This window comes from Stegostoma tigrinum, chromosome 17 (genome assembly GCF_030684315.1).
Source record: "Stegostoma tigrinum isolate sSteTig4 chromosome 17, sSteTig4.hap1, whole genome shotgun sequence".
NCBI lineage: Eukaryota > Metazoa > Chordata > Chondrichthyes > Orectolobiformes > Stegostomatidae > Stegostoma > Stegostoma tigrinum.
This window is the reverse complement of record NC_081370.1, coordinates 37,891,761-37,915,944: the sequence shown is the minus strand read 5'-3', so window position 1 is coordinate 37,915,944 and position 24,184 is coordinate 37,891,761. Positions and strand designations below refer to the sequence as shown.

Below are 24,184 nucleotides of genomic sequence, written 5' to 3'. Positions count from 1 at the left end.
GGAGATGTGAAGAAAACTCAGTGAGCAGGACTGAGGTGAGAGGCCCATGGGAATCTGCGCTGTTTATCAGACGTCCAGAGAAATGCAGAATAATTGCACAGCAGTATGTGAGGGAATGTCCCTGTAGCAATCCCATATACCTTTGTTGTTTTAGTTCAATTGAAAAGTTTCAAGGAGAGCCTGAAGGAAAACATTAAAAGGGTCTCATGATGAATAATTGCAGCCGTTCTGTCTTGCTGGCTCGTGGGATCATGTTTGACTATGCTGTTTGTCACTGAGATGATACTGTCCTTTTTCCAGCGAACATTGTTTCAACCCAAACCTCTTTTGAATCACTAAGGAAGGACCTGCATTTCAAAGGTGCCTCTCACAACCACTTGATGTCCCAAATGCTTCACAACTGTTGAAACATTTATTTTAATGTAGTCATTATTATGGTTTAGTCTAATATGGCAGCCAGTTTGCACACAGAAAACTCTCACATAAACAGATCATGTTTTAGTACATTGATCAAACAATGAATATTTGGCCAGGATAAGATCATAAGATGTGTGAACAGAAGGAAGCCATTCAGCCCATTGAGCCTGTTCTGCTATTTAATTAGATTATTGGTGATCTGAATCCACAATCCCACTTTCCTGCCTTTTCCTCAAAATTTCTGAATCCCTTACTGATTAAAAATTTGTCAATCTCAACCTTGATTATGCTTATCAACACAACCACTACAGTCAACTGCTGTGAGGATTTCCACAGATTTAGTACCATCTGAAAGACGAAGTTCTAATTTTGTGACCCCCCCGCCTTACTCATGCTCTTTGGTCCTAGACTCTCCTACAAGGGGAAACAAGCTGTCCAAATTTACCCTGTCGCCTGAGGGACATTAATTCAATAGTATTATAACTAGTGTGTTGTACAGTTTTAGGATGACTTTCTTATTTTCATATTTCATTTCTTTAAACTAAAGGCCAACAGTACCATTCCCTATTACCTGCTGAACTTGCATGTCTGCTTTATGTAATTAATGCACAAGGATTGTGCTGCAGCTGTCCCCAGTCGTTTTCTATTAAATAATGCTCAGCTTCTGTACTCTTCCTACCAAAGTGCTTAACCTCACACTATCCCAGATTAAATTCCATGTGCCAGGCGTGCAACCTCTCTGTGAACTCTTCTTCCCATTATCACCATTTGCCTTCCCAACTATTTTTGTATCATCCACAAACTTGGCTATTCACTTTCCTCATTCAAATCATTAATGTATATCGTACATAATTGTGGCCCCAGCAATGATGCTTGTGGCACTCCATTAGTTAAAGTTTGCCATCTTGAAAGTACTCACTGTATCCCAACTCCTTGTCTTCTTTAGTTAACCAATCCTCTATCCATGCTAATATACTACCTCAAAAACTATGGGCTGTTCTCTTATTAACAGGCTTAACATACGATACCTTATCAAATGCCTTATAGAAATCCAAATATATTGTATCCACTGCTTCACCTTTGCTTATCCTGCCTGTTTCCTATTCTAATAAGTTATTGGGCATTTTTCCTTCCATGAATCTATGGTGACTCTGCTTGATGATGTATATTATGTGTTTCTAAATGCTTTGAAATTACATAAATTCATTCAGTATGGAAACCGATCCTAAGTTCCAACACATCCACGCTGACCGTACATCTCAATCTGGCCTGGTCCCATTTGCCAGCATTTGGCCTATACCCTTCTAAACCCTTCCTATTCATATACCAATCAGGTACCTTTTAAACATTGAAAGTGCACCAGCCTCAACCACTTCCTCTGGTACTCGTTCCATACACTCACCACCCTCTGCGTGAAAAAGTTGCCCCTCAGGTCCTTTTTAAATTTTTCCCTGCTCACCTTAAACCTATGCCCTCTGGTTTTGGATTCTCCCACCCCAGGGAAAAGATCTGGGCTGTTCACCTTATTCATGCCCCTAATTATCTTATAAACCTCTATAAGGTCACCCTTCAGCCTCCACTGCTCCAAGGAAAAATGCCTCAGCCCATTCAGCATCTCCCTGTAACTCTCACCATCCAGTCCCAGCAACATACTTGTAAATCTTTTCAGCACCTTCTCAAGTTTAACAACATTTTTCCAATGGAAGAGCGACCAGAATTGTATGCAATATGCTAAAAGTGGCCTCACCAATGTCCTGTACAGCTGCAACATGACGTCCCAACTCCTGTACTCAAATATTCTGATCAGTGAAGGCGAGAGTGCCAAATGCCTTCTTCACCGTCCTGCCTACTGCACCCCTCGGTCTCTTTATTCGACAACACTCCCCAAGGCTCTGCCATTAACTGTATAGGTCCTGCCCTGATTTGCCTTACCAAAATGCCACCCCTCACATTTATCTAAATTAAATTCCGTCTGCCACTCCATGGCCCATTGGCTCATCGGATCAAAGTCCCATTGTACGCTGAGATAATCTTCATCACTATCAACCACATCGTTTATGATAGACTCTAACATTTTCCTAATGACGAGTGTTAAGCCAACTGACCTATAGTTAGCTATTTTTTGTCTTCTTCCTTCTTTGAATAAATATGTTACATTGGCAGATTTCCCTGGCATGTTTCCTGACTCTAAGCTTAGATTCGTGAACAATTACTCTCAGTGCATTCACTATCTCTGTAGCTACTTCTTTTGATATGCTAGAATGCATTCAGATAGGTCCAGGTGTTTAGCTCCAGTAGTGTCCTAAGTACATTTATTCTGGTGATAGTTATTGTAGCTGGTTCCTTTCTCTTTATTGACCTTTGCTTATTCAGTAGTTCTGTAATGCTTTTAGTGCCTTCTACAGTGAAGACTGATGCAAACTATTTACTCCTTTGTCATTTACCAGCTCCCCATTATTGTTTCCCCAGCTTCATTCTCTTAAGCAGCTTATGTTCGTTTGGCCTCTATTTCCTTGTTTGCACATATGATAACGATCTTCCAGGCTGTCTGGATGTTACTTGCAAATTTACTCGAAGTTTGTTTTATCCCTTTCTTTTAATTTTCAGTCATATTTTGTTGATTTTAAAAACTGTCCCAATCCTCTGACTTACTACTAACATTTGCCACATTATATGTTTTTCCTTCAATTTGATGCTATCCTTAACTGCCCTGGTTAACCATTATTGACTTATCCTCTTCCTAGAATTCTTCTTTCTAACTGGGACATGTCTTAGTTATAAAACCTTGAGCTATTTTCTTAAACTTCTTTCTGATGCCAGGTAGAATTCTCCTTCGAAATACCTCCATGAGATCTTCTGCATCCACCTTGGTGAAAAATCTCCCCCCCTCCCCCCACCCAATAGTGTCGAGAACCTGCTTTTGCTCAGCCTAACAATTATATGAGATTGATATGAATCTCTTTGAAAGGTAGATACTTTTAATCGTAATTGTGGTTCAGCCAAGTAAATAGCTTTTAATATTCATTACATACAATTTTTTTATTAATTCTTTCAAGGAACTTTAAAGTAACTATTTGGTGAGATTACAATTCCCGTGTTTGAAATTTTGTTGCTGAATAGAGTTGGCTACGAGCCATTTACTCCAAGGCAAGCTAGTAACACAAGTTTATTCAAACAGTATTCATTCTGTATACCAGCCAGTTTCATAATGTGTTCAATGAAAAATGAGAAAAGCCCTTTTTAAAAACATTGTTGTTAATACACTGGAAGACTATCATATTTCATCATTGTAATTGTGTTTTCTGTAATCGGGGGCATAACTTATGTTATTGGTTAGAGAGAACATGATGCGATATCAACCTTCTGAACCTATAACATTTCAAATTAGCTGGAAGCTGTTTAGTACTACTGAAACTAACCATTTGTGGAGTAGTGTGGGAAAGATTGATTTATTCCAACTTGAAGTGGACTATTAAAATAAAAATAAGTTCAGTTCTATTTTTGCAGAAGATTGCTATGGTTCAGTGGAGAGCACTCTCACCCCTCAGTCACTGATTTGTAAGTTCAAGACTCATCCCACAAACCTCACCATGAAATCAGGCTGACAGTACCATGTAGTACAGAGCAGACTCAGTTCCTCAGCGCTGGCAATGTTGGCTTGAGAGAGCATACTGATATTGATGGACCTATCCAACCACTAGATTTGCAGGATTTTGTGGAGACATTGTTTATGGTATTTTTAAGGGATTTAATGTGTGTTTTCCATGTCTCTGACTCATATATGGCAGTGAATAATATTGCTGCCCTGTAGACAATGAACTTAGTGATAGGTTTGAGGTCTTTGTCATCAAAAACACTCTGTTCTACATTAAGCCAAAGACTGTGCTGGCCACTGGAGGTGGCGTTGTGTTTCATCGACTGCGTCTGCCTTCACTGAGAGGCAGGAAATGGTATGAAATGGCTTGCTCTGAATCTTTATAGTTGAAGGGGAATTGATGATGGGAAAAGATGGTAGAGGAATTTTGCTTTCTGAATGTTTAGCCTAAGGGCCATCCTCCCATATATCTCCATGGATGTGTGGACAATGCTTTGGTGTTTGGCCTCTGAGTGTATGAAAGTGAAACATCACTGTGGATGTGGTTCTGGATTGGAGGTGACACAAGTTGAACAGTTTTATTCTTTTATGGAATGTGAGTGTATTTGGCAAGGCTGCATTTATTGCCCCTTTCCTAATTCACCTTTAGGAATAGGGTGCTGAACAACTTCTTGAATTTCTATCTGTGAGACATATGGACACTTGTGTGCTGTTATGAAAGAGTTTTTTTTTCAAATTTTGACCCAATGACGGTGAAGGAACAGCAAAATAGCTCGATAGTGCATGGCTTAAAGAACTTTGTAGTTTTGGTGCTCTCTGCATCTGCTGTTCTTGTCCTTTTAGATGGTAGAGGATTGTGGGTTTTGAAGATGCTGTCAAGAAAAGCTTTGAATAGTTGTTGATGTAGGTGTGAAAATCATTCAGCACTGGGAAAAACTCTCTGCTGGTTGAGGCCATACCTGGTACAAAAAAAGATGATAATGGTCGTTGGTAGTCAGTCATCTCAACCTCACGGTATTTCATCAGGTGTTCCTCAGGAACTAAGCCCGACCATCTTCAGCAGCTTCATCATTGACCTTCCTTCCACCATAAGATCAGAAGTGAGGATTTTCACTGATGTTTACACAATATTCAGCACCATTCAAGACTCTTCAGATACTGGAGCAGTCACATCAAAATGTAGCAAGACCTGGATACCATCCAGGCATGGGGTGACAAGTGAGAAGTAATATTTGTGCCACACAAATGCCAAAGAATGACCATCTCCAAGAACAGGGAATCTAATCATCACCCCTGAACTTGCAGTTTTTTTTTACCATTTGTGGAATTCTCACTTCTGATATCCTGGGGTTACTAGTGACCAGAACTGAGCTGGACGAGATATATAAATATAGCGGTTACAGCAGCAATCCAGAGCTCTGCGATTACGAGTTAATAACATAACCACTACACTATAAAGCCACAATCACTACCACAAGGGTTGCTGAGACTAGTAAGATAGACCTGTTTAGTGTAAACTAGGTTAATAAATATATATAAAATAATAGAATTCTCCACTGCTAGGATTAGGTGTGGAAAATAAATGCCAGTGAAAACCAGTTGGTCCAAATGGCTTATTTGAATCCTGTGATGTAAACCTATGCAGAATTAAATGTTTCAGATTATTCCCATTCAACAGGATAGGCATGAATAAGGTGAACACCCCCTTTCATCTAATATACCATCTCATTCCCATCATCCTGTTAAATTGGACATAAGTGCTCCTACAGCACATTTTCAAAGAAGAGTTTGGAAATTCCCTTGATGCCCAGGCCAGCATTTATCCTTAATAAATTCAATTCCCACATTGCACTTAAACCATTGAATTCCATTTTAAAAATCTGTAAGTAACATACTGCTATGTTGAGCGTTACTATGAAGCTGTCAGATTGTCCTTTTAAAAAAACATTGTCCACTTACATTCTTCAGGACTGGAAATCCTACCTGGTCTAGGCTACAGTTCCATTCCAGCCTAGTTAATTCACATCTGCTCTCTGATGTGGTCTACCAAAATACAGAGTACTTTCCCTACATAAACTGCAGCAATTCAAGAAGGTTCCATCAACACCTCCTGAAGGAAACTTGGATGGTCAATAAATGGCAGACTTGCCATCAATGCCCAAATTCTGATTTAAGCATGTGGAAAATAATTGGCACTGCTATTTTACAATTTGGAACAAGCTCGTCACAAGTTTATTTTGGGTAGGATTTGCAATGATTTAGCCATAAATCATGTTTTGGTTTTGTTGATCCCTTACAGCTCTTTAAACAACAGAGACTAATTTGTCAAATCTCCACATTGAAACTCTGTTTTGAAAAAAAAATTGGAGAATTTGTATTTAAGGTTCTCTTTTCCATTCATAAATATCTGGAGGTGCTTGTGGTTGTCTCAAAATCTCCTCATTGCTGTTTTGAAACAACACTTACTTACAAAGCAGCATGCTTTCCATATTATGTCTAATTCACAGGCAGCAGCATACTCTCCCACAATATTTCTCCTAAGGACAGGTAGTTTAATACACATTGGCTGTCACTCATCCGTGTGAAGAACAGATGCACAACACAAAAAGTTCAGCTTTATTATCATAATTTAGTGTAAAGATGCTGCTGTGGTTTTGTCTGCACTACTACACCTCTGTGCATATATCTGCACGTCCACAGTTGATGCATACATAGATAACAAGGAACAAAGGACCACCATGCTAAATTGGTCATGTGAGCCTTAACACATTTTTTTATTTAAATGAAAGTTCACAATGTTAAAGAAATAAACATGCTCTTCCTTGTAAAAGAAAACATTGCTGACTCTGCACTCCCTCTTCTTAACCTTTATTCCAGACTTTTTTGAAGTAATGGAAGGATAGGCAGAGTTTTTGCCTGAGCAAATGAAAGAGAAGACTGCTCTTACCTGAAATTTCACAGTATTTCATAAAGTATATCATTTTTGGCATAACTATCAAAATTCATCTATGGTCTTTGACCATATAGAAAACGTCTATGTTAAGCGTTACAGCCATACAAGAATGACCACTTCAATATGAAATATTTATAGATCTTCAGTCACATTTTCATTTATGCTTTTATTGCTAGGGGTATTGCATGTACGCTACCATTGGACCATGCTGGCAAGAGCAAATAATACGATCGGGACACTAAATTGGTTCACACTAAATTGTGTATTTTTTATTCCTTCCTTTAAGTGATTTTTATATTAATTTTTATCCTTTTCCCTTCCTATGCATTTTTCCTTAGGAGAAAACTTAATGGAGATTTTTAAATAAAACCAAAAAATTTTAGCCACTTAGAATCTCCTTACAAACTAAAGATTTTCACCAAGAAATTTTCGAAGTGGTTTCCCCTACCAAAGACTTCAATTATCTTCTCCACTTTGGGAACCCCTTTAACCCATCTGCTTTCCTCTTCATCTTACCCCTCCTTTACAAAATGCACCTCCTCTTGTTTATACGATAGGCGATGTACATCTACCTACCTGAAATTTTAAAAAGATTGGATGACAGTTTAATTTAAAACAAAACAGGAAGCGTAAATCATTGTTCTATTACAGGAAACACTACCAATTTGCAGCTCCCACAACAACAATTGACAATTACCCAGGTAATCCATGTATTATGATTTTCTTTTGGTTGGGTGTTAAGTATTGGGATGCCCTTGCAGAAATAAATATCCTGCTCTTCTTTGAAATGGTTGCATAAGACCTTTCACAGCCATCTGAGAGCAAGTTGAAGCTTGGCTTGATATCGCCTCAAAACAGAACAGAGGAGACAAATAAACCCATTGAACAGTTCAGCCATTCAGTAAGGTCTTGGCAGATCTGTAACCTAACTCCCAAGTCCTTAATACTTTTAGCTCAGACAAACCTGTCGCATTGCTTTATTGAGTTCTCCACTATCAATGTCATGGAGTTACCATGAACCAGAAACAAAATTAGACGAGCCAACTATATTCTGTGGCTTCAAGAAGAGCAGGTCAGGGACTGGGAAGATTGTAGTTAGTAACTCAAGCCCTGCCTCCCTACAGCCTATCCATCATCTACAAGGCACAAGTCAAGAATTTTTTTGGGATACTCTCCACCTCCTTGGAAGAATGCAGCTGCAACAACACTCTAAAAGCTTGACACTATGGAGGACTGAATAGCCCACTTTAATGACATCACATCTACTACCATCAATATTCACTCCCTCACCACTGACACACATCGACCTCCACCTCTGAGAAGGATAAGACAGTAGATGCATAAGAGCATCACCAGCTGCCAGTTTCTCTGTAAACCACACATCATCCCAACTTTGAGTGATATTGCCATTCCTTCACTTGCTGTGTCAAAATCCTGGAACCTGCTAAAACTACTAGGCGACCCTAAACCTAAGATCTGCAATGGTTCAAGAACATGGCTCAAAATCAGCTTCTCCACAACAGTTACAGATGGGCAATAAATAGTAGACTGGCCAGAAATGTTCAGACCTTCCAGAGCAAATAAATATGAAAAAAACTGATGTAAGATCAAGAGGTAATCTAGTATGAGCTGCCATTTGTAGAATAAGGCCCCAAACTTCGACCAGTTGTTGTCCAGAAGGATTTCCTAAATTGACTTTAGAAAGACCTGAATTAAATTTTTAGACAATGCTTATCTACCGAGAGACAACTACAAGCAAGATAACAAAGTGTGAAGCTGGATGAACACAGCAGGCCAAGCAGCATCTGAGGAGCACAAAAGCTGACGTTTCAGGCCTAGACCCTTCATCAGAGAGACAACTACAAGCAGTCTTCTTTCAGATGAGGCGTTAAGTCGAAGTTCAATCTGTAGGCCTGGGTGAAGGCAGTGGCTCCTGTGGCAGAATTTTTAGGAACAGCAAGGCATAGTTTTATTCTTCAATCAAAACAATCATTATCACATTTTGGGAATCTGCTGAACAATGTAATGTTGCATTTCCTACAACAGTGACTACACTTCAAATAACACTCCAAGTAACCCCCAGGTTGTGAATGGGTTCCACTCTGTGGTCCATCTGCTAGTCTATTTGTACACAAATTGAAACACAATGCAGGACAATGTAAAGCAGCTGTTCATAAGTACAAGAAATGTTGAAACTTTAAAATTACACCCCTCTGTTATTCTGGGTAATCCAAGATGGAGGATGGGAAAACAATTGAGGCTGTAAGAGCTGCTTCTTTCTTGAAGTATTTTCAGTTTTGGACCTATAATCCTCAAATTCTAGGAGCAATAATTGCTATTTTATAAGCTGTTGCATTGTTTTAGAACTTTGGGGGAAAAAGATCAAAAAAGGAGGAAGGGAGACAAAGACATGACCAAATGGTGGGAAATGAATCAATGGAGAAAGAAACCATGCACTGCTGTGTGACCCAGCAGTGAACGTCACATTTGCTGTCTCTGCTGTTTGATTTCAAGAACTACTGGACAATAGAATTCATCTAAGAAAAATAAACAGACAGCAAAATTAATAGCTGACCTCAGAGAAACCTGTGAGGGGAGATTACAGCAGGGGGGCAGCTAAGTGGCTAGTTTTTCTTTATAAATCTGAAAAGTGAGTAGAGTGGGTTCTTTCTGATTGTATGTTAATATTGAGATCTGTCTCTTGATTAAACTTTAAAAACATAAACGTAAGTACTAAGCTAGTCTGGAGCATTGTTAAGCGCAAAGATGGACTTTAGCAGAGTGATGTGCTCTCGCTGTTGGATGTGGGAGATTAGGGAGAGTTTCCATGTTACTGATTATTATGTCTGCAAGAAGTGTGCTTAGTTGTGAATCCTATTGGATCACATGGATCAGTTGGATTCAGTTAGAGGCAATGAGGAATTTACAGGAGACAGGGAAGTGATGGATGGCAGTTGCAGGAGGTGAGGTAGACTGCAGATACAGTCAGGTAGATGGGTGACCTCCAGGAAAGGTAGGAGAAGGAGGCAGGTTATGCAGGAGTCTCCTATGGTTATCCCCATCTCAAACAAGTATGCTGTTTTGGAAAATGTAGGAGTGATGGCTTCTCGGGGGAACATAGCACTGACAGCCCAGTTTCTGGTACCAAGACTGGCTCTAATGTAATGAGGTGTATGCTAGTTTCCAAGCGATCAATTATGATAAGGGACTCTCTAGCTAGAGGGCCAAACAGATGTTTCTGCAGCTGATAGGAAGACATCAGAATGGTGTGTTGCCTCCCTGGTGCCAGAATCAAGGATGTCTTGGAGAAAGTGCAGAATATACTCAAAGGTGAGAGAGACCAGCAGGAGGTTATTGTACACATGAGGACTAATGACATAAGAGTGATAAGGACCAGATTCTGAGTACAGAATATAGGAAGTTAGGCAGGAATTTAAAAAGGAGGTCTTCGAGGGTAGTCATATCTGGATAATTCACAATGTCACAAGCTAGCTAGGGTAGCAATAGGAGGATAGATCAGTTGAATTAGTGGCTGAGGAGTTGGCGCAGAGAAGAATTCACATTTTTGGATCATTGGAATTTCTTCTGGGATAGAAGTGATCTGCATAAGAAGGGTGGATTGCACCTGATTTGGAAGGGGACTAATATACTGGCAGGGAGATTTGCTAGAGCTGCTCGAGAGGATTTAAACAGAGGTGGGTTCCGGGGAGATAGTGAGAAAAGAGCAGTCTGAGACTGATACAGGTGGGAGAGGGAGTAAGTCAATCAGTCAGGGCAGATAAATTAAACTGCACTTATTTCAATGCAAGTGTCCTAACAGGTAAGGCAGATGAATTGAGGGCATGGTTGGGAACATAGGTAAGATTAGATTAGATTCCCTACAGTGTGGAAACAGGCCCTTCGGCCCAACAAATCCACACCACCTCTTGGAGCATCCCACCCAGACCCATCCCCCATAACCCACACACCCCTAAACACTACGGGCAACTTAGCATGGCCGATCCACCTAGCCTGCACATCTTCAGACTATGGGACAAAACTGGAGCACCTGGAGGAAACCCATGCAGACACAGGGAGAATGTGCAAACTCCGCACTGACAGTTGCCCTAGGCTGGAATCAAACCCGGGTCCCTGGCGCTGTGAGGCTGCAGTGCTAACCACTGAGCCAGCGTGCCGCCACCTAAGATAGATATCACAGCAATTACAGAGATGTGTCTCAGGGATGGACAGGACTGGCAGCTTAATGTTCCAGGGTGTAGATGCTATAGGAAGAATCAAAAGGGTAACAAGAAAGGAAGGGGAGTGGCGTTTTTGGTTAAAGATAACATTACTGCTGTACTTAGGGAGGACATTCCTGGGAATACGCCCAGGGAATTTATGTGGGTGAAACTGAGAAATAAGAAAATCACTTTATTGGGATTGTACTATAGACTCCCCAATAGTCAGCAGGAAATTGAGAAACAAATTTGCAGGGAGGTCTCAGTTTTCTATAAGAATAATAGGGTAGTTATGATAGGGGATTTTAATTTTCAAACCATAGACTGAGACTCCCGTAGGTTTCAGTACTTGGATGGAGAGAAAATTGTTAAGTGTGTGCGAGAAAATTTTCTGAATCAGTATGTGGATGTACCAACTAGAGACGGTGCAAAGCTTGACCTACTCTTGGGAACTAAGTCAGGGCAGGAGCACTTTGGGGCCAGTAAGCATTGTTCCATTAGTTTTAAGATAGTGATGAAAAGGGATAAACTGGATCTAAAAGTTAAAGTTCTAAAATAGAGGAAGGTCAATTTTGTTGTTATTAGGCAAGAACATTGATCGGGGGCAGATGTACGTAGGTGAAGGGATAGCTATAAAATGGGAAGTTCTCAAAAATGAGATGACAAAAGTCCAGAGGCAGTATGTTCCTGTTAGGGTGAAGGGCAGGGCTGGTGAGTGTAGGGAATGCTGAATGACTTAACAAATTGAGGTTTTAATCAAGAATAAGAAGGTAGCATATGTCATGCACAGACAGCAGAGAATGTGCAAATCCTAGAAGAGTACAAAGGCAAAAAGGGGGAATGAAATAGTTTTGGCACATAGGGTTAAGGTGATGCTACAAATACATTAAGGACGAAAGGGTAACTAGGAGAGAATGGGGCCCCTTTCAGATCAGCAAGGCTGTCCACGTGTGGTTCCGCGTGAAATAGGTGAAATACTGAACGACTATTGTACATAGAACATAGAACATTACAGCACAGTACAGACCCTTCAGCCTCGATGTTGTGCCAACCTGTCATACCGATCTGAAGCCCATTTAACCTACACTATTCCATGTACGTCCATATAGTCATCCAATGACGACTTAAATGTACCTAAAGTTGGCGAATCTACTACCGTTGCAGGCAAAGCGTTCCATTCCGTTACTACTCTCTGAGTAAAGGAACTACCTCTGACATCTGTCCAATATCTTTCACCTCTCAATTTAAAGCTATGCCCCCTCGTGCTCGCCATCACCATGCTAGGAAAAAGATTCTCCCTATGCACCCTGTCTAACCCTCTGAATATTTTATGTTTCAATTAAGTCACCTCTCAACCTTCTTCTCTCTAACAAAAACAGCCTCAAGTCCCTCAGCCTTTCCTCGTAAGACCTTCCCTCCATACCAGGCAACATCCTGGTAAATCTCCTCTGCACCCTTTCCAAAGCTTCCACATCCTTCTTATAATGCAGTGACCAGAACTGTACGCAAAATGCGGCTGCACCAGAGTCTTGTACAGCTGCAGCATAACCTCTTGGCTCCAGAACTCGATTCTTCTATTAATAAAAGCTAAAACACTGTATGCCTTCTTAACAGCCCTGTCAACCTGGGTGGCAACTTTCAAGGATCTGTGTACATGGACACCGAGATCTCTCTACTCATCTACACTACCAAGAATCTTACCATTAGCCCAGTACTTTGCCTTCTGGTTACTCCTACCAGACTGCATCACCTCACACTTGTCTGCATTAAACTCCATTTGCCACCTCTCAGCCCAGCTCTGCAGCTTATCTATGTCTCTCTGCAACCTACAGCATCCTTCGTCACTATCCACAACTCCACCGACCTTAGTGTCGTCTGCAAGTTTACTAACCCATCCTTCTATGCCCTCATCCAGGTCATTTATAAAAATGACAAACAGCAGTGGACCCAACACCGACCCTTGCGGTACACCACTAGTAACTGGTCTCCAGGATGAACATTTCCCATCAACTACCACCCTCTGTCTTCTTTCAGCAAACCAATTTCCGACCCAAACTGCTATATCTCCCACAATTCCATTCCTCCGCATTTTGTACAATAGCCTACTGCGGGGAACCTTATCGAACGCCTTGCTGAAATCCATATACACCACATCAACCGGTTTACTCTCATCTACCTGTTTGGTCACCTTCTCAAAGAACTCAATAAGGTTTGTGAGGCACGACCTACCTTTCACAAAACCATGCTGACTATCTGTGTACTATCTGTGTTACTCTGGGGAAATACCTTGTGACACCTTGAAAAAACCCATATTGCAGAGGAGATTGTGCTGGATGCCTTAAAACACATGAAGGTGGATAAATCCCCTGGACCTGATCAGATGTACCCTAGAACTCTGTTGGAAGCTAGGAAAGCGACTGCTGGGCCCCTTACTGTGATATTTGTATCATTGATAGCCACAGGTGAGGTTTTGGAAGACTGGAGATTGGCTAATGTTGTGCCACTATTTAATAAATGTGGTAAGGAAGAGCCAGGGAACTATAGACTGGTGAGCCCTATATTGGTGGTGGTCAACTTGTTGGACGTAATCCTGAAGGACAGGATTTCAATGTATTTGGAAAGGCAAGAACTGTTTAGGATAGTCAATGTGGCTTTGTGCATGAGAAATCATGAACACTAACTTGATTGAGTTTTTTGAAGAAGTAACGAAGAGGTTGGGAAAAGGCAGAGCAATGGATGTGCTCTATATGAACTTCAGTGAGGTGTTTGACGAGATTCCTCGTTAGCAAGGTTAGGTCACGTGGAATAGAGACAGTATGAGATATTTGAATATAGAACTGGCTGGAAGGGAGAAGACAGAAAGAGTTGGTGGAGGGTTGCTTTTCACGCAGAGGGTGGTGCATGAATGGAATGAGCTACTAGAGGAAGTGGTGGAGGCTGGCACGCTTACAACATTTAAAAGGCATCTGGATGGATATATGAATAGGAAGGGCTTAGAGGGATATGGGCCAAATGCTGGTAAATGGGACTAGATTTGTTTAGGCTATCTGGTCAGCATGGATAAGTTGCATGGGAGGGTCTGTTTATCTTCTGTATTTCTATGACATTATGACGATGGGAATGTGTTTATAAGTATGAGCATTCTTAAGTTGAACATTTGTAAATTGAAGACCATTTGTACTTAGCACATTGAGATGCTTAATGGTCACAAAAAACATAATATAAATGCAAGGCTTCCTTTTTTTTCTCCATCAGCAGGCTTGTAAATGTGGTTTTGTAACCCATCATCCAAGTTGTTAATGAATATGGTAAATAGTTGAAGCCTCAACAGAGATCCTTGTGCAGCACAACTGGACAGACCAGATGTCACCTCTGATTTTGTGACACGCACCTAGCTCTGGGATGTCAGACTGAATTTGTGCTGATATCACTGGAATACGACTTGAGCCCATAATCTTTTGAGGGATGCTGAAAGATAACTAGTGTTTGTATCATGGTTTGTTCTGTGATATATCCACAGGCAAGCTGTCAATTCAGGCAACCACTGTGGAAAAGATGACGAAGCAAAATGGGAAAAAAACACCCGACATAAAGGGAGCAGACGGGAAGAGGTCAACAAGGTCAAGCGCATCTGTGGGAAAAGGTATGTCTCTCCTCTCACTATTACCCTTACAGGATTTTCAACGTCAGGTTTTTTCTGCAAGGCAAACAAAACAATGATCAGTAAAGCAAGTAGAGGATATTTTAATATTTCTAAGCGCAAGCAATGTGTAGGCTGGACAACAATTCACAAAAAGAGATATTCGGGATAGGTTGAGAAAGTTAGTGCCCAGGCTACACAGCTTTGGTGATCAGCAAAACAGCCAGAAGAAAATTAATGGTGAGTTGCTGGAAGAAATCTGGGTTACACCACCTGGAAGGGTTAGTGGAAAGAGATTCAATAATAACTTATCTTTACATTGGCCCCCCAGACCACTTCAAACAAATTCCATCAGAGACAGTGAGCTATATGAGGAGACATTAAGACAGGTGAGGGGAAGTTTGAGTCAGAACTGTAGGTGTTAAGAAGTATTGTGCTGTAATGGAAGACAGAGAAGTTTTAAGATTCAGAGAGGGAATTCCAGAGTTTTAGGCACAAGCAGCTGAATGCAAAGCCACCAATGGTAAAGCAATGAAAATCAGAGATTTATGTAAGACCAGTGTGGAGAAGCATAGATTTATAGAGCTGGTGCTGGTAGTAATTGTAAGGACAGAATTGGATCAAGTTCTGAAAAGGAAAACATTTTTTGACCTATGGAGGAAATAAAAAAGGAAAATGGAAGAATTGAATAGCTCTTTCAAAGAGCTGGCACACATGAGATGGTCACTTCCAATGCTGTATTGTTTTGAGGAGGCAGGTGTTTTGCAGCATTCTCCAAAATATGAATGACGGAGGATAACCCCCTCCTCTACCCACTTTGTCATCCCCTCAATAAAATCCCAGCTCTGGAACTTCTTACAATCCTGCATCATCTATATTGGAGTGCTCAAGTGTAATGGGTTAACTCAACAAACACCATGTTAAAAGACAGAAAATGGCACAACCGGATATCACCCTAATCTAGATATGTCTTTAGGGTCTGCCACCCTCCAAGGTTGCCCTGAGGTCTCCAAGAATAAAAAAAATTATTCTCCAAGATGCTGAAGTTCACAACACCCACGAGGAACATCACAGGAGATCCTCATAATGAGGTGTAAATCTGACTGGCCACGTTACCTACTTCTCTTCAGCTTCAAACAATCCAGACAATCTGAAGTTTTATATCATTGATATATGTGTGCAATACACTTACCACTTCTCAATCATTTTATGAGAATACTGATACTACAAATTATGGCATCATTGTAAAGCCATGCTGCTTCATTTTGCAGCTCAGCCTAATGACGGAACCCTCAAAGAATGCATCCAACTACACATGGCAACCCTACATTACCCAGTGAGCCACTGCAAAGTGACATTTAGAATATGGGGGGTGGAATTAATTTTTCAATCCCTCTAAAGTAGAATGAAATGTTAGTCTAAAGCAGAGCACGGGCTACTGCTGTCAATTATGGCTATGTATTGAGATTACAAGGGCAGTTGAAGGTTTACTTGATGTGCTCATTGAGTGTTGCATTGACCTTTGTTGAGCTTCTTTTTTAATCAGTGCATGTATCCTGTGCTCCAGTTACTTAACAACTAGGTAAAGTTCTGCTCCTGTTTGTCTCAGCCACAACTATGTTTTATTCATTCACTCATCCATTGACAGACTTTCTCTTCAGTCCTATCCTGTAATCTGTTCAAAGCATGAACTCGTATAAAGTCTGAGTCACTTGACAAAAGATTAGCAACGGTTCTTGTTTTGTTTTGTCTGAAGTTAATCTTGTTCAGTTTCTGTGGTGGTTAGTCTTGGACAAGTTTCTTTTCTTGTTATGTATCTCCATGACCTGTTTTTATTTTATTTTGAATATCCTTTTTTGAGATGCGGGCAACATTTGCAATTGCTTATTCATAGTTGCCCTGAGAAGATGGTGGCAGGGCACCTGCCCCTGGAATAGCCATTGATTGTACAGCTGAGTGACTTGCTGGATAACTTCAGAGGACAATTAACTCTCCAGTCCACTGATGGAACTGTGATGAAGGAAGACCTGACAGAATAAGTAGGGTTAGATACGCAGCTACAGAACTTCCCAGTCACTGCACCCACCACAGTCTCCTGTTTGAGGCAGGAGATGCCTCAGTGTGCTGGTGAAATTCAGTGGGGCCTCCAGCTGCTTGTCAATCAATCTCCATGTCCCTTATAGAATTACACAGCACAGAAGAAAGCCATTCAGCCCATCTTGTTCTGTGCTGACTCTCTGAAAGAGCAAGTCACTTTGTCCCACTCCCCTGCTGCTTTCTCCCAAAACCCCTGCAGAGATTTTCACTTACTGCAATTATCTGATTCCTTATTGAATCCAGAGGTGTGTGATAACATCTCTGAACAGGTTGATTCAAAAACAACGACAAATTCTTTATTGAATCTGTTTCTGCCATGCTTTCACTCGCTACAAAAAGAAGTCTTCATTTCGCCTCTGGTTCTTTTGCTTTTAAATGTACGTCCTTTGGTTACAGAACCTCCTGCCGATGAAAGCATTTTCTCTCTATCAAAACCTTTTATGATTAATGATAATTGCAGAATCAACACTCTGCATCAATCCTGTTTTGAGAGGAGGGTTGAAGTATTCAATGATTGGACTAGTTTCAACTCAGTACTGGCCTGCAGCCAGCAATGATTGGGATAAAAATTTTCCTTGCTCAAGTTGTGAGTGGTAACGCAGCATCCAGACCTATCTAGTGCAGAAAAAAAAACCTTTCCACATCCCTGGGAGGGACAAAGGTAAAGTCATCGAGTTCCACCAGACCATAGGATTCTCACTCATTTGAGAGAGATGGCTGGTGGTTGTTTAACCAGAGAACCCCCGCCCCTCAGGCAAGGGGATAAATTGAGAAGAAGTGTCCTTCATGGTTAATTCAGCTGGTATAGGAATTGAATCCATGCTGTTGACATCACTCTGCATCGCAAGCCAGCCATCCAACCAACTGAGCTAACTGTTCCTCATCCAGGGTATGCTTAAATTGATGTCGCTGTTTTTTATTATGACCTCAAAGCCCTTGGATGGCAAAGGAAAACCAAAATGTCTGAAATGCACAGCAAGGCCTATCCATTGCCATATATACTCCCATAATTCTTGCTTCCGCTTGGGCTACACCAGGCTCTCAATACAGACATTAATCCAAGATACATCCTGAATCTACATAGAAGTTGGATATCATGTTGGTACGCTTCCATTGTGGGCTACAGGAACACTCAAACAGATGTAGTGGCACAACAATGTGCAGGCCCAAAGATGTGTAAGTTAGGTGGATTGGCCATGCTAAGATGCACATAATGTTCAGGCATGTGTAGGTTAAGTGAATTAGCAGTGGAAAATGCCAGGTTACAGGGATAGGAAAGGAAGGTGGGAGGCTGTTCAAACTGTCAATGTGGACTTAAGGGGCCAAATAGCCTGCTTCCACGCTGTAGGGATTCTATGATTCTATAGCAATCAAATTTATATGAACATGAGACTATATACAATGCAATGTCACGGACAGTTGCATCTGATTTGTAAGGGCAAAGTAGTGAAAGTTGCCTTTTTCTTTTGTTTTCTCACCATCTGCTGCAGGCTTAATCTCACAGTTATGTCTTTCAGGGCTCAGCCACCTCAGTCACCACAGGTGCTCCTGAGCCACTGTTTCTAATGGAAACCAAATTGCTATGCTCAAAGCTTCTTCACAGTCATGTACATATAAATGCATGGGAACTTCACTACCATTTGCAGCCTCCCCTCCACGTCAGACACCATCCATACTTGAGACTAAATTCCTTCACTGAATTGAAAAGAAATATGAAGGAGCACAAATAGCATTTTGTTAAAATACAAAAACACACCAAGGTGCTTCATAGGAGTGGTTATCAGCCAATTGTTGACACTGAGCCACATTAGGAGATATTAAGGAAGGTTAACGATCATTCACTTAATACAATGAAGCACGGGCAACAAGTGTCAGTGTTTCCAATCATGACAACATCCCCCAAGCAATTTAATTCAAAAAATGACCAAAGACGTGATCAAAATGTTACAATGTCCCACAACACTTTTTAAAAATCTATTCATGGGATGCGGGCATCATTGGCTAAGCGAGTCCCTAACTCTAATTATCCTGGAAAAAGTGATGATTAGCTGTCTTTCTGAGTCGCTGCAGTTTTTAGAATGAAGGGACATCAACAGTTCTATTGCGAAAGGAGTTCAAGGATTTTGACCCAGTGACAGTGGAAATATGATGGTTACTATCAAAAGACAGGGATGATGAGTAGCTTGGTGAGGAATGTGACAGTGATGGTGTTTTCTTTTCAAGCTGCTTCTAGGATTGCTTGGTACAGGCTTGATTAACAAAACTGCATTTTGTTTTTCTTCCATAAAAACAAGCACAATATGGAAACCTAGAATTGGCTAGCATTGTCCATTTAACCCACATTTCTGAACCAATTCTTTTGAAGTACGGTCTAGATAGCCCTGATCCCCTTCTCTTTCCCTGTTTCCCTACTATATTTCCTGCTTCACGTATTTCAAATCTAAAACCCTTCAATGCACTTTAATATTGATGTCCTTGGGATGTTAAGCACTCTGAGCTGATTTCCTGACTCGACGAGAGAGCTGCACTAACTGAAAGCAGAAGTTAATTCCGAAATTAACGCTGAGATAATAACAGATAAATTCAGGAGAAACTTTCAACCTTGGGGTGTTTAAAGCTGCCGCAAAGTCATCAAGAAATGTTCGATTTGGATCTAAATCTTCACCATAATGAGCGTTACAGGCAGGAATTCTGTGTCTCGATGAGAATAATGCTTGGTATGCCTTCATCTCAACCCTCCTGTGGTAACATAACTTAGTCATGACATCAAAAGAAAAGATTCCTCAATTATGAGGGATTAAAAATAATTGGTATTCTGCCCTGTTTCATTTTATTCATAAATGCTTACTGATATTATCATTTACTGAGCCAAGTTCTGCTTAATATAGGATGCGCTTATAAAGCTGCATCTCAGAGTTTGCAATTTGCAATTTCTTTATTGCTTTAGAAATATTTTCGTTCTTGTCCATTGTCGAATGTGGGCATCCTTGATCCATTGGTTGTTTATCCTTGATTGCCCCTTGAAAACCAACCAGGAAATTGGAACATATCTATTAAGAATTAGCCTTAACCATCGCTATTACCGGGTGAGAAATCATAGTCTCTCCAATGTCTCCATATACTTGTGAAGTCCTTCACCCTTGGTATTAATCTAACACATCTCCACTATAACTTCTCTGACACATGGACACAGTTCCTAATGGGTGACGTCCAAAACTGAGCTCCATCAGGGGCCTATCCAGTGACTAACAAAGAGTTAGCTTTACTCCCTTACATTTGCACTCTCTGCTTCTTTTTATAAAGACCAGCATTTCATTTTTAACAGCCTTGTCAACCTAACCTGTTACTTTCAAAGACTTATCTAAGTCTATCTCAGGTCTCTTGTTTTTTGGATCTATTCCATTGTTTATATTGCCTCTCCTCATTCTTTCTACAAAAAATATGCACGGCGACAAAATCCACAGATCCACTGTTGAGGAATCTGGATAAGTACATGAGGGCGAAAAGTAGTGAAGGGTGTATGAAATGAAGCGATTTGGCGAGAGCCTTATGTTCAGGATTGATGTGGGCATTTGTATAAGTGATCTGTACCTATGCTGTAAATTTCAATGTGATTTTTATTACAATTGTTAATGGCATTTCTGTGTTTCCTATTGTTTTGGTTCCACAAGAGACATTGAAGGACACACTTACCAAGATGCTGAAAATAGCTCGATGTTACCTGCAAGACTTGCGCCACTTGTCTGAAGGACACAAGGAGACCCTTTCACAGGAAAAAGCATTGATTATCCCTGGTCATTCAAAGCGTTGGTCAACTACTGTCAACAGCAAAGGGCAGGCCAGGAGGGGGATCAGTGGGAAGGGGAGGAGTGAGAAAACTTCACGATAAGCTCACATTAAACTTGTGATCGGCAGGAAACCAATAAGGGGCAATTGTTTCCTCGTCAGTTTAGCAAAGAAAAGTATTTGAGAGGGGAACGAATATTTTAACTCTGTAATTAGGTGTCCACTGCTACTGATTCCATGTTATTTGTTCATAAACTTGCCTAGTTATTAACGTTGTCTCGTAAATATAGTTTTTACAAAGCGCTACCAGTCCTCATAGTTTGTCACTAATGCACTTGCGTCTAATGAAATGCACTCTCAAGCTTTATATTAAAAAATGTTTAACATTAGTTGCTACTGCCTTGTGCTTTTATTTTAATCCACTAAAGGGATGTGGGTGTCCCTGGCTAAGCAAGCATCTTTTGCCCATCGCTAATTGCTTAGAGGGTTGTTAAGAGTCAACCATATTGCTTGTGACTCTGGACCACAGAATGGTGACAGATTTCTTTCCCTAAGGAACATCAGTGAACTGGAAAGGTTTTTCCTAATGATTGAAAATAGATTCATCATCACCATTAGGCTCTTAGTTCCAGATTTTTATCAATTTCAAATTCCAGCATCTGCTTTAGCAGGATTTGAACCCAGGTCCCCAGAACATTAGATAACAAAGTGTGGAGCTGGATGAACACAGCAGGCCAAGCAGCATCTCAGGAGCACAAAAGCTGACGTTTCGGGCCTAGACCCTTCATCAGAAAAGGGGGATGGGGAGATGGTTCTGGAATAAATAAGAAGAGTGGGGGAGGCGGACCAAAGATGGAGAGAAAAGAAGATAGGTGGAGAGAGGATAGTAGTGGGGAGGTAGGGAGGGGATAGGTTAGTCCAGGGAAGACGGACAGGTCAAGGAGGCGGGATGAAGTTAGTTTCCCTCCATCTTCGGTCTGCCTCCCCCCCCATCCCTAACCACTCCAGAACCCTCTCCCCACCCCCCTCTCCGATGAAGGGTCCAGGCCCGAAACATCAGCCTCCGCGCTCCTGAGATGCTGCCCGGCCCGCCGCGCTCATCCAGCTCCACACCCTGTCATCTTGGATTCTCCAGCATCTGCAGTTCCCATTATCTCTGATCACAGGTAATAAAGTGTGAAGCTGGATGAACACAGCAGGCCAAGCAGCATCCCAGGAGCACAAAAGCCAACGCCCCGGGCCCAGACCTCCCACCAGAGAGGGGGACGGGGCGAGGGCCCGGGAACAAATAGGGAGAGAGGGGAAGGCGGACCAAAGATGGAGAGAAAAGAAGATAGGTGGAGAGGAGAGTATAGGTGGGAAGGTAGGGAGGGGATAGGTCAGTCCAGAGAAGATGGACAGGTCAAGGAGGTGGGATGAGGTTAGTAGGTAGGAGATGGAGGTGCGGCTTGAGGTGGGAGGAAGGGATGGGTGAGAGGAAGAACAGGTCAGGGAGGCAGAGACAGGCTGGGCTGGTTTTGGGATGCAGTGGGGGGAAGGGATGAGCTGGGCTGGTTGTGTGATGCAGTGGGAGGAGGGGACGAACTGGGCTGGTTTTGGGATGCGGTGGGGGAAGGGGGGATTTTGAAGCTGGTGAAGTCCACATTGATACCATTGGGCTCTGCAGGGTTCCCAAGCGGAATATGAGTTGCTGTTCCTGCAACCTTCGAGTGGCATCATTGTGGCAGAGAAACTAGCCTTATCCCGCCTCCTTGACCTGTCCGTCTTCCCTGGACTGACCTATCCCCTCCCTACCTCCCCACTACTATCCTCTCTCCGCCCATCTTCTTTTCTCTCCATCTTCGGTCCGCCTCCCCCTCTCTTCTTATTTATTCCAGAACCATCTCCCCATCCCCCTCTCTGATGAAGGGTCTAGGCCCGAAACGTCAGCTTTTGTGCTCCTGAGATGCTGCTTGGCCTGCTGTGTTCATCCAGCTTCGCACTTTATTATCTTGGATTCTCCAGCATCTGCAGTTCCCATTACCCCAGAACACTAGCTGTGTTTCTGGATTATTAGTCTAGCAATAATAGCACTAAGCCCTTGCCTCTCCTCTGCCTTCCGTCTAATTGTCTGAGGAGCTCAACGCAAAGGTTGCAATAGAAAAGCTTCATGCTGTCAGACAGTGCTTTAAGGAAAAGATCTATTCCTGCCCAGTGACACCTGGAATCATGATCCCAGCCCAAACTGCTTCGCTCAAACCCATTGGCAGCTACTCTTCAAATTCAACTGGTGTGGAGTCTGAGTGGGTAACAGAAAATGATCAACAAGCTGCCTTTGAGGAAATTCCAGTCTTTCCTAAGAGGTATGCCTATGGTAGGCTCCTGCAGAATCCATGACTGATTCTAGCTGTATTCTTCAAAAAAACCCCACATTCATACTAGATTAAAGCAATTAGTGCTGGACAAAATCAGTAACTGCCGGTATAAAGGAATGAAAACTCCATTCAGACATAGTGGCAGAGTTAAGGGACCATTTCATTTTCCTCGCAAAATGATCCATTCAGTAGAGAACTAAATGAGAATTAGTTGAGTTCATTTTTAGCAAAAAGCCCATGATGTATTGGGTCACGGCTTCACCAGGCTCAGTGAGTGACATATCTACGTTAAAAGTATCTTACATTTCCCATCACTAACTATTATGTGGGGACCAGAACACTGTTCTATTTTCCAAATGTGAACTAATCAAGTTTCAAAAAAAACTCGCTTGCTTTTGAATTTTAATTGGTTAGACCAAGACCCTTAGTTTCTATGCATGAAATCCCTACAGTGTGTAAACAGGCCCTTTAGCCCAACAAGTCCACACACCGACCCTCAGACCATCTTTCCCAGGCCCATTCCCTTACAACCCACCTAATCTACACATCCCTGTACACAATGGGCAATTTAGCTTAGCCAATTCCTAGCCTGCACATCTTTAGACTGTGAGGGGAAACCGGCACACCCAAAGGAAACCCACGCAGACATGGGGTGAATATGCAAACTCCACACAGACAGTCACCCGAAGGTGGGATTGAACCCAGGCCTCTGGCGCTGTGAGGCAGCAGTGCTAACCACTGTGCTGCCCATCTTGTATCTTTGCTAACCTATATAGATTATTTTCAATGATTTCTATAACTATACCTCAGACCCTTCTACACATTGACCTTGCGTGGCCTTAATTCCATGAGTGAGCATCTTTATCCCTCTTACCAAATGCAGCACCTCACGCCTAGCTATACCGGAAAAGCAGAGAAAGACTGTTTAACACATCAGGTGTAGATGTTTAGGGTCAATTTAAAATATCAGACTGTCATTCATAAATATTGTTGGACAAGGTTATTAATAGGTTCCAGAATCTAAGTACATAAATGGAGTTTATATTTGTTAGTTATGATCTTAGGCTTGGGTTGATAAATTGCAAGTATATTTATGTGTATATTTACATGACACAAGTGTCAGAG

General features: G+C 41.6%; 1 protein-coding gene across 3 annotated transcripts in view; it reads left to right on the top strand.

The window, feature by feature from the left end:
* si:ch211-266k8.4 (TBC1 domain family member 10A) overlaps positions 1-21,054 on the top strand; it is a 118,095-nt gene extending 97,041 nt beyond the window's left edge. For 2 of the 3 annotated variants that reach the window (XM_048545868.1, XM_048545867.1), the window contains exons 11-12: positions 14,703-14,825; positions 20,591-21,054. In XM_048545868.1, coding sequence (XP_048401825.1) covers positions 14,703-14,825; positions 20,591-20,808 — 341 coding nt within the window. In that variant the 3' untranslated portion in view covers positions 20,809-21,054. The remainder of the gene's footprint in view (positions 1-14,702; positions 14,826-20,590) is intronic. The other variant, XM_048545870.2, reaches the window with a different exon arrangement.
* Positions 21,055-24,184: the final 3,130 nt, after the last annotated feature.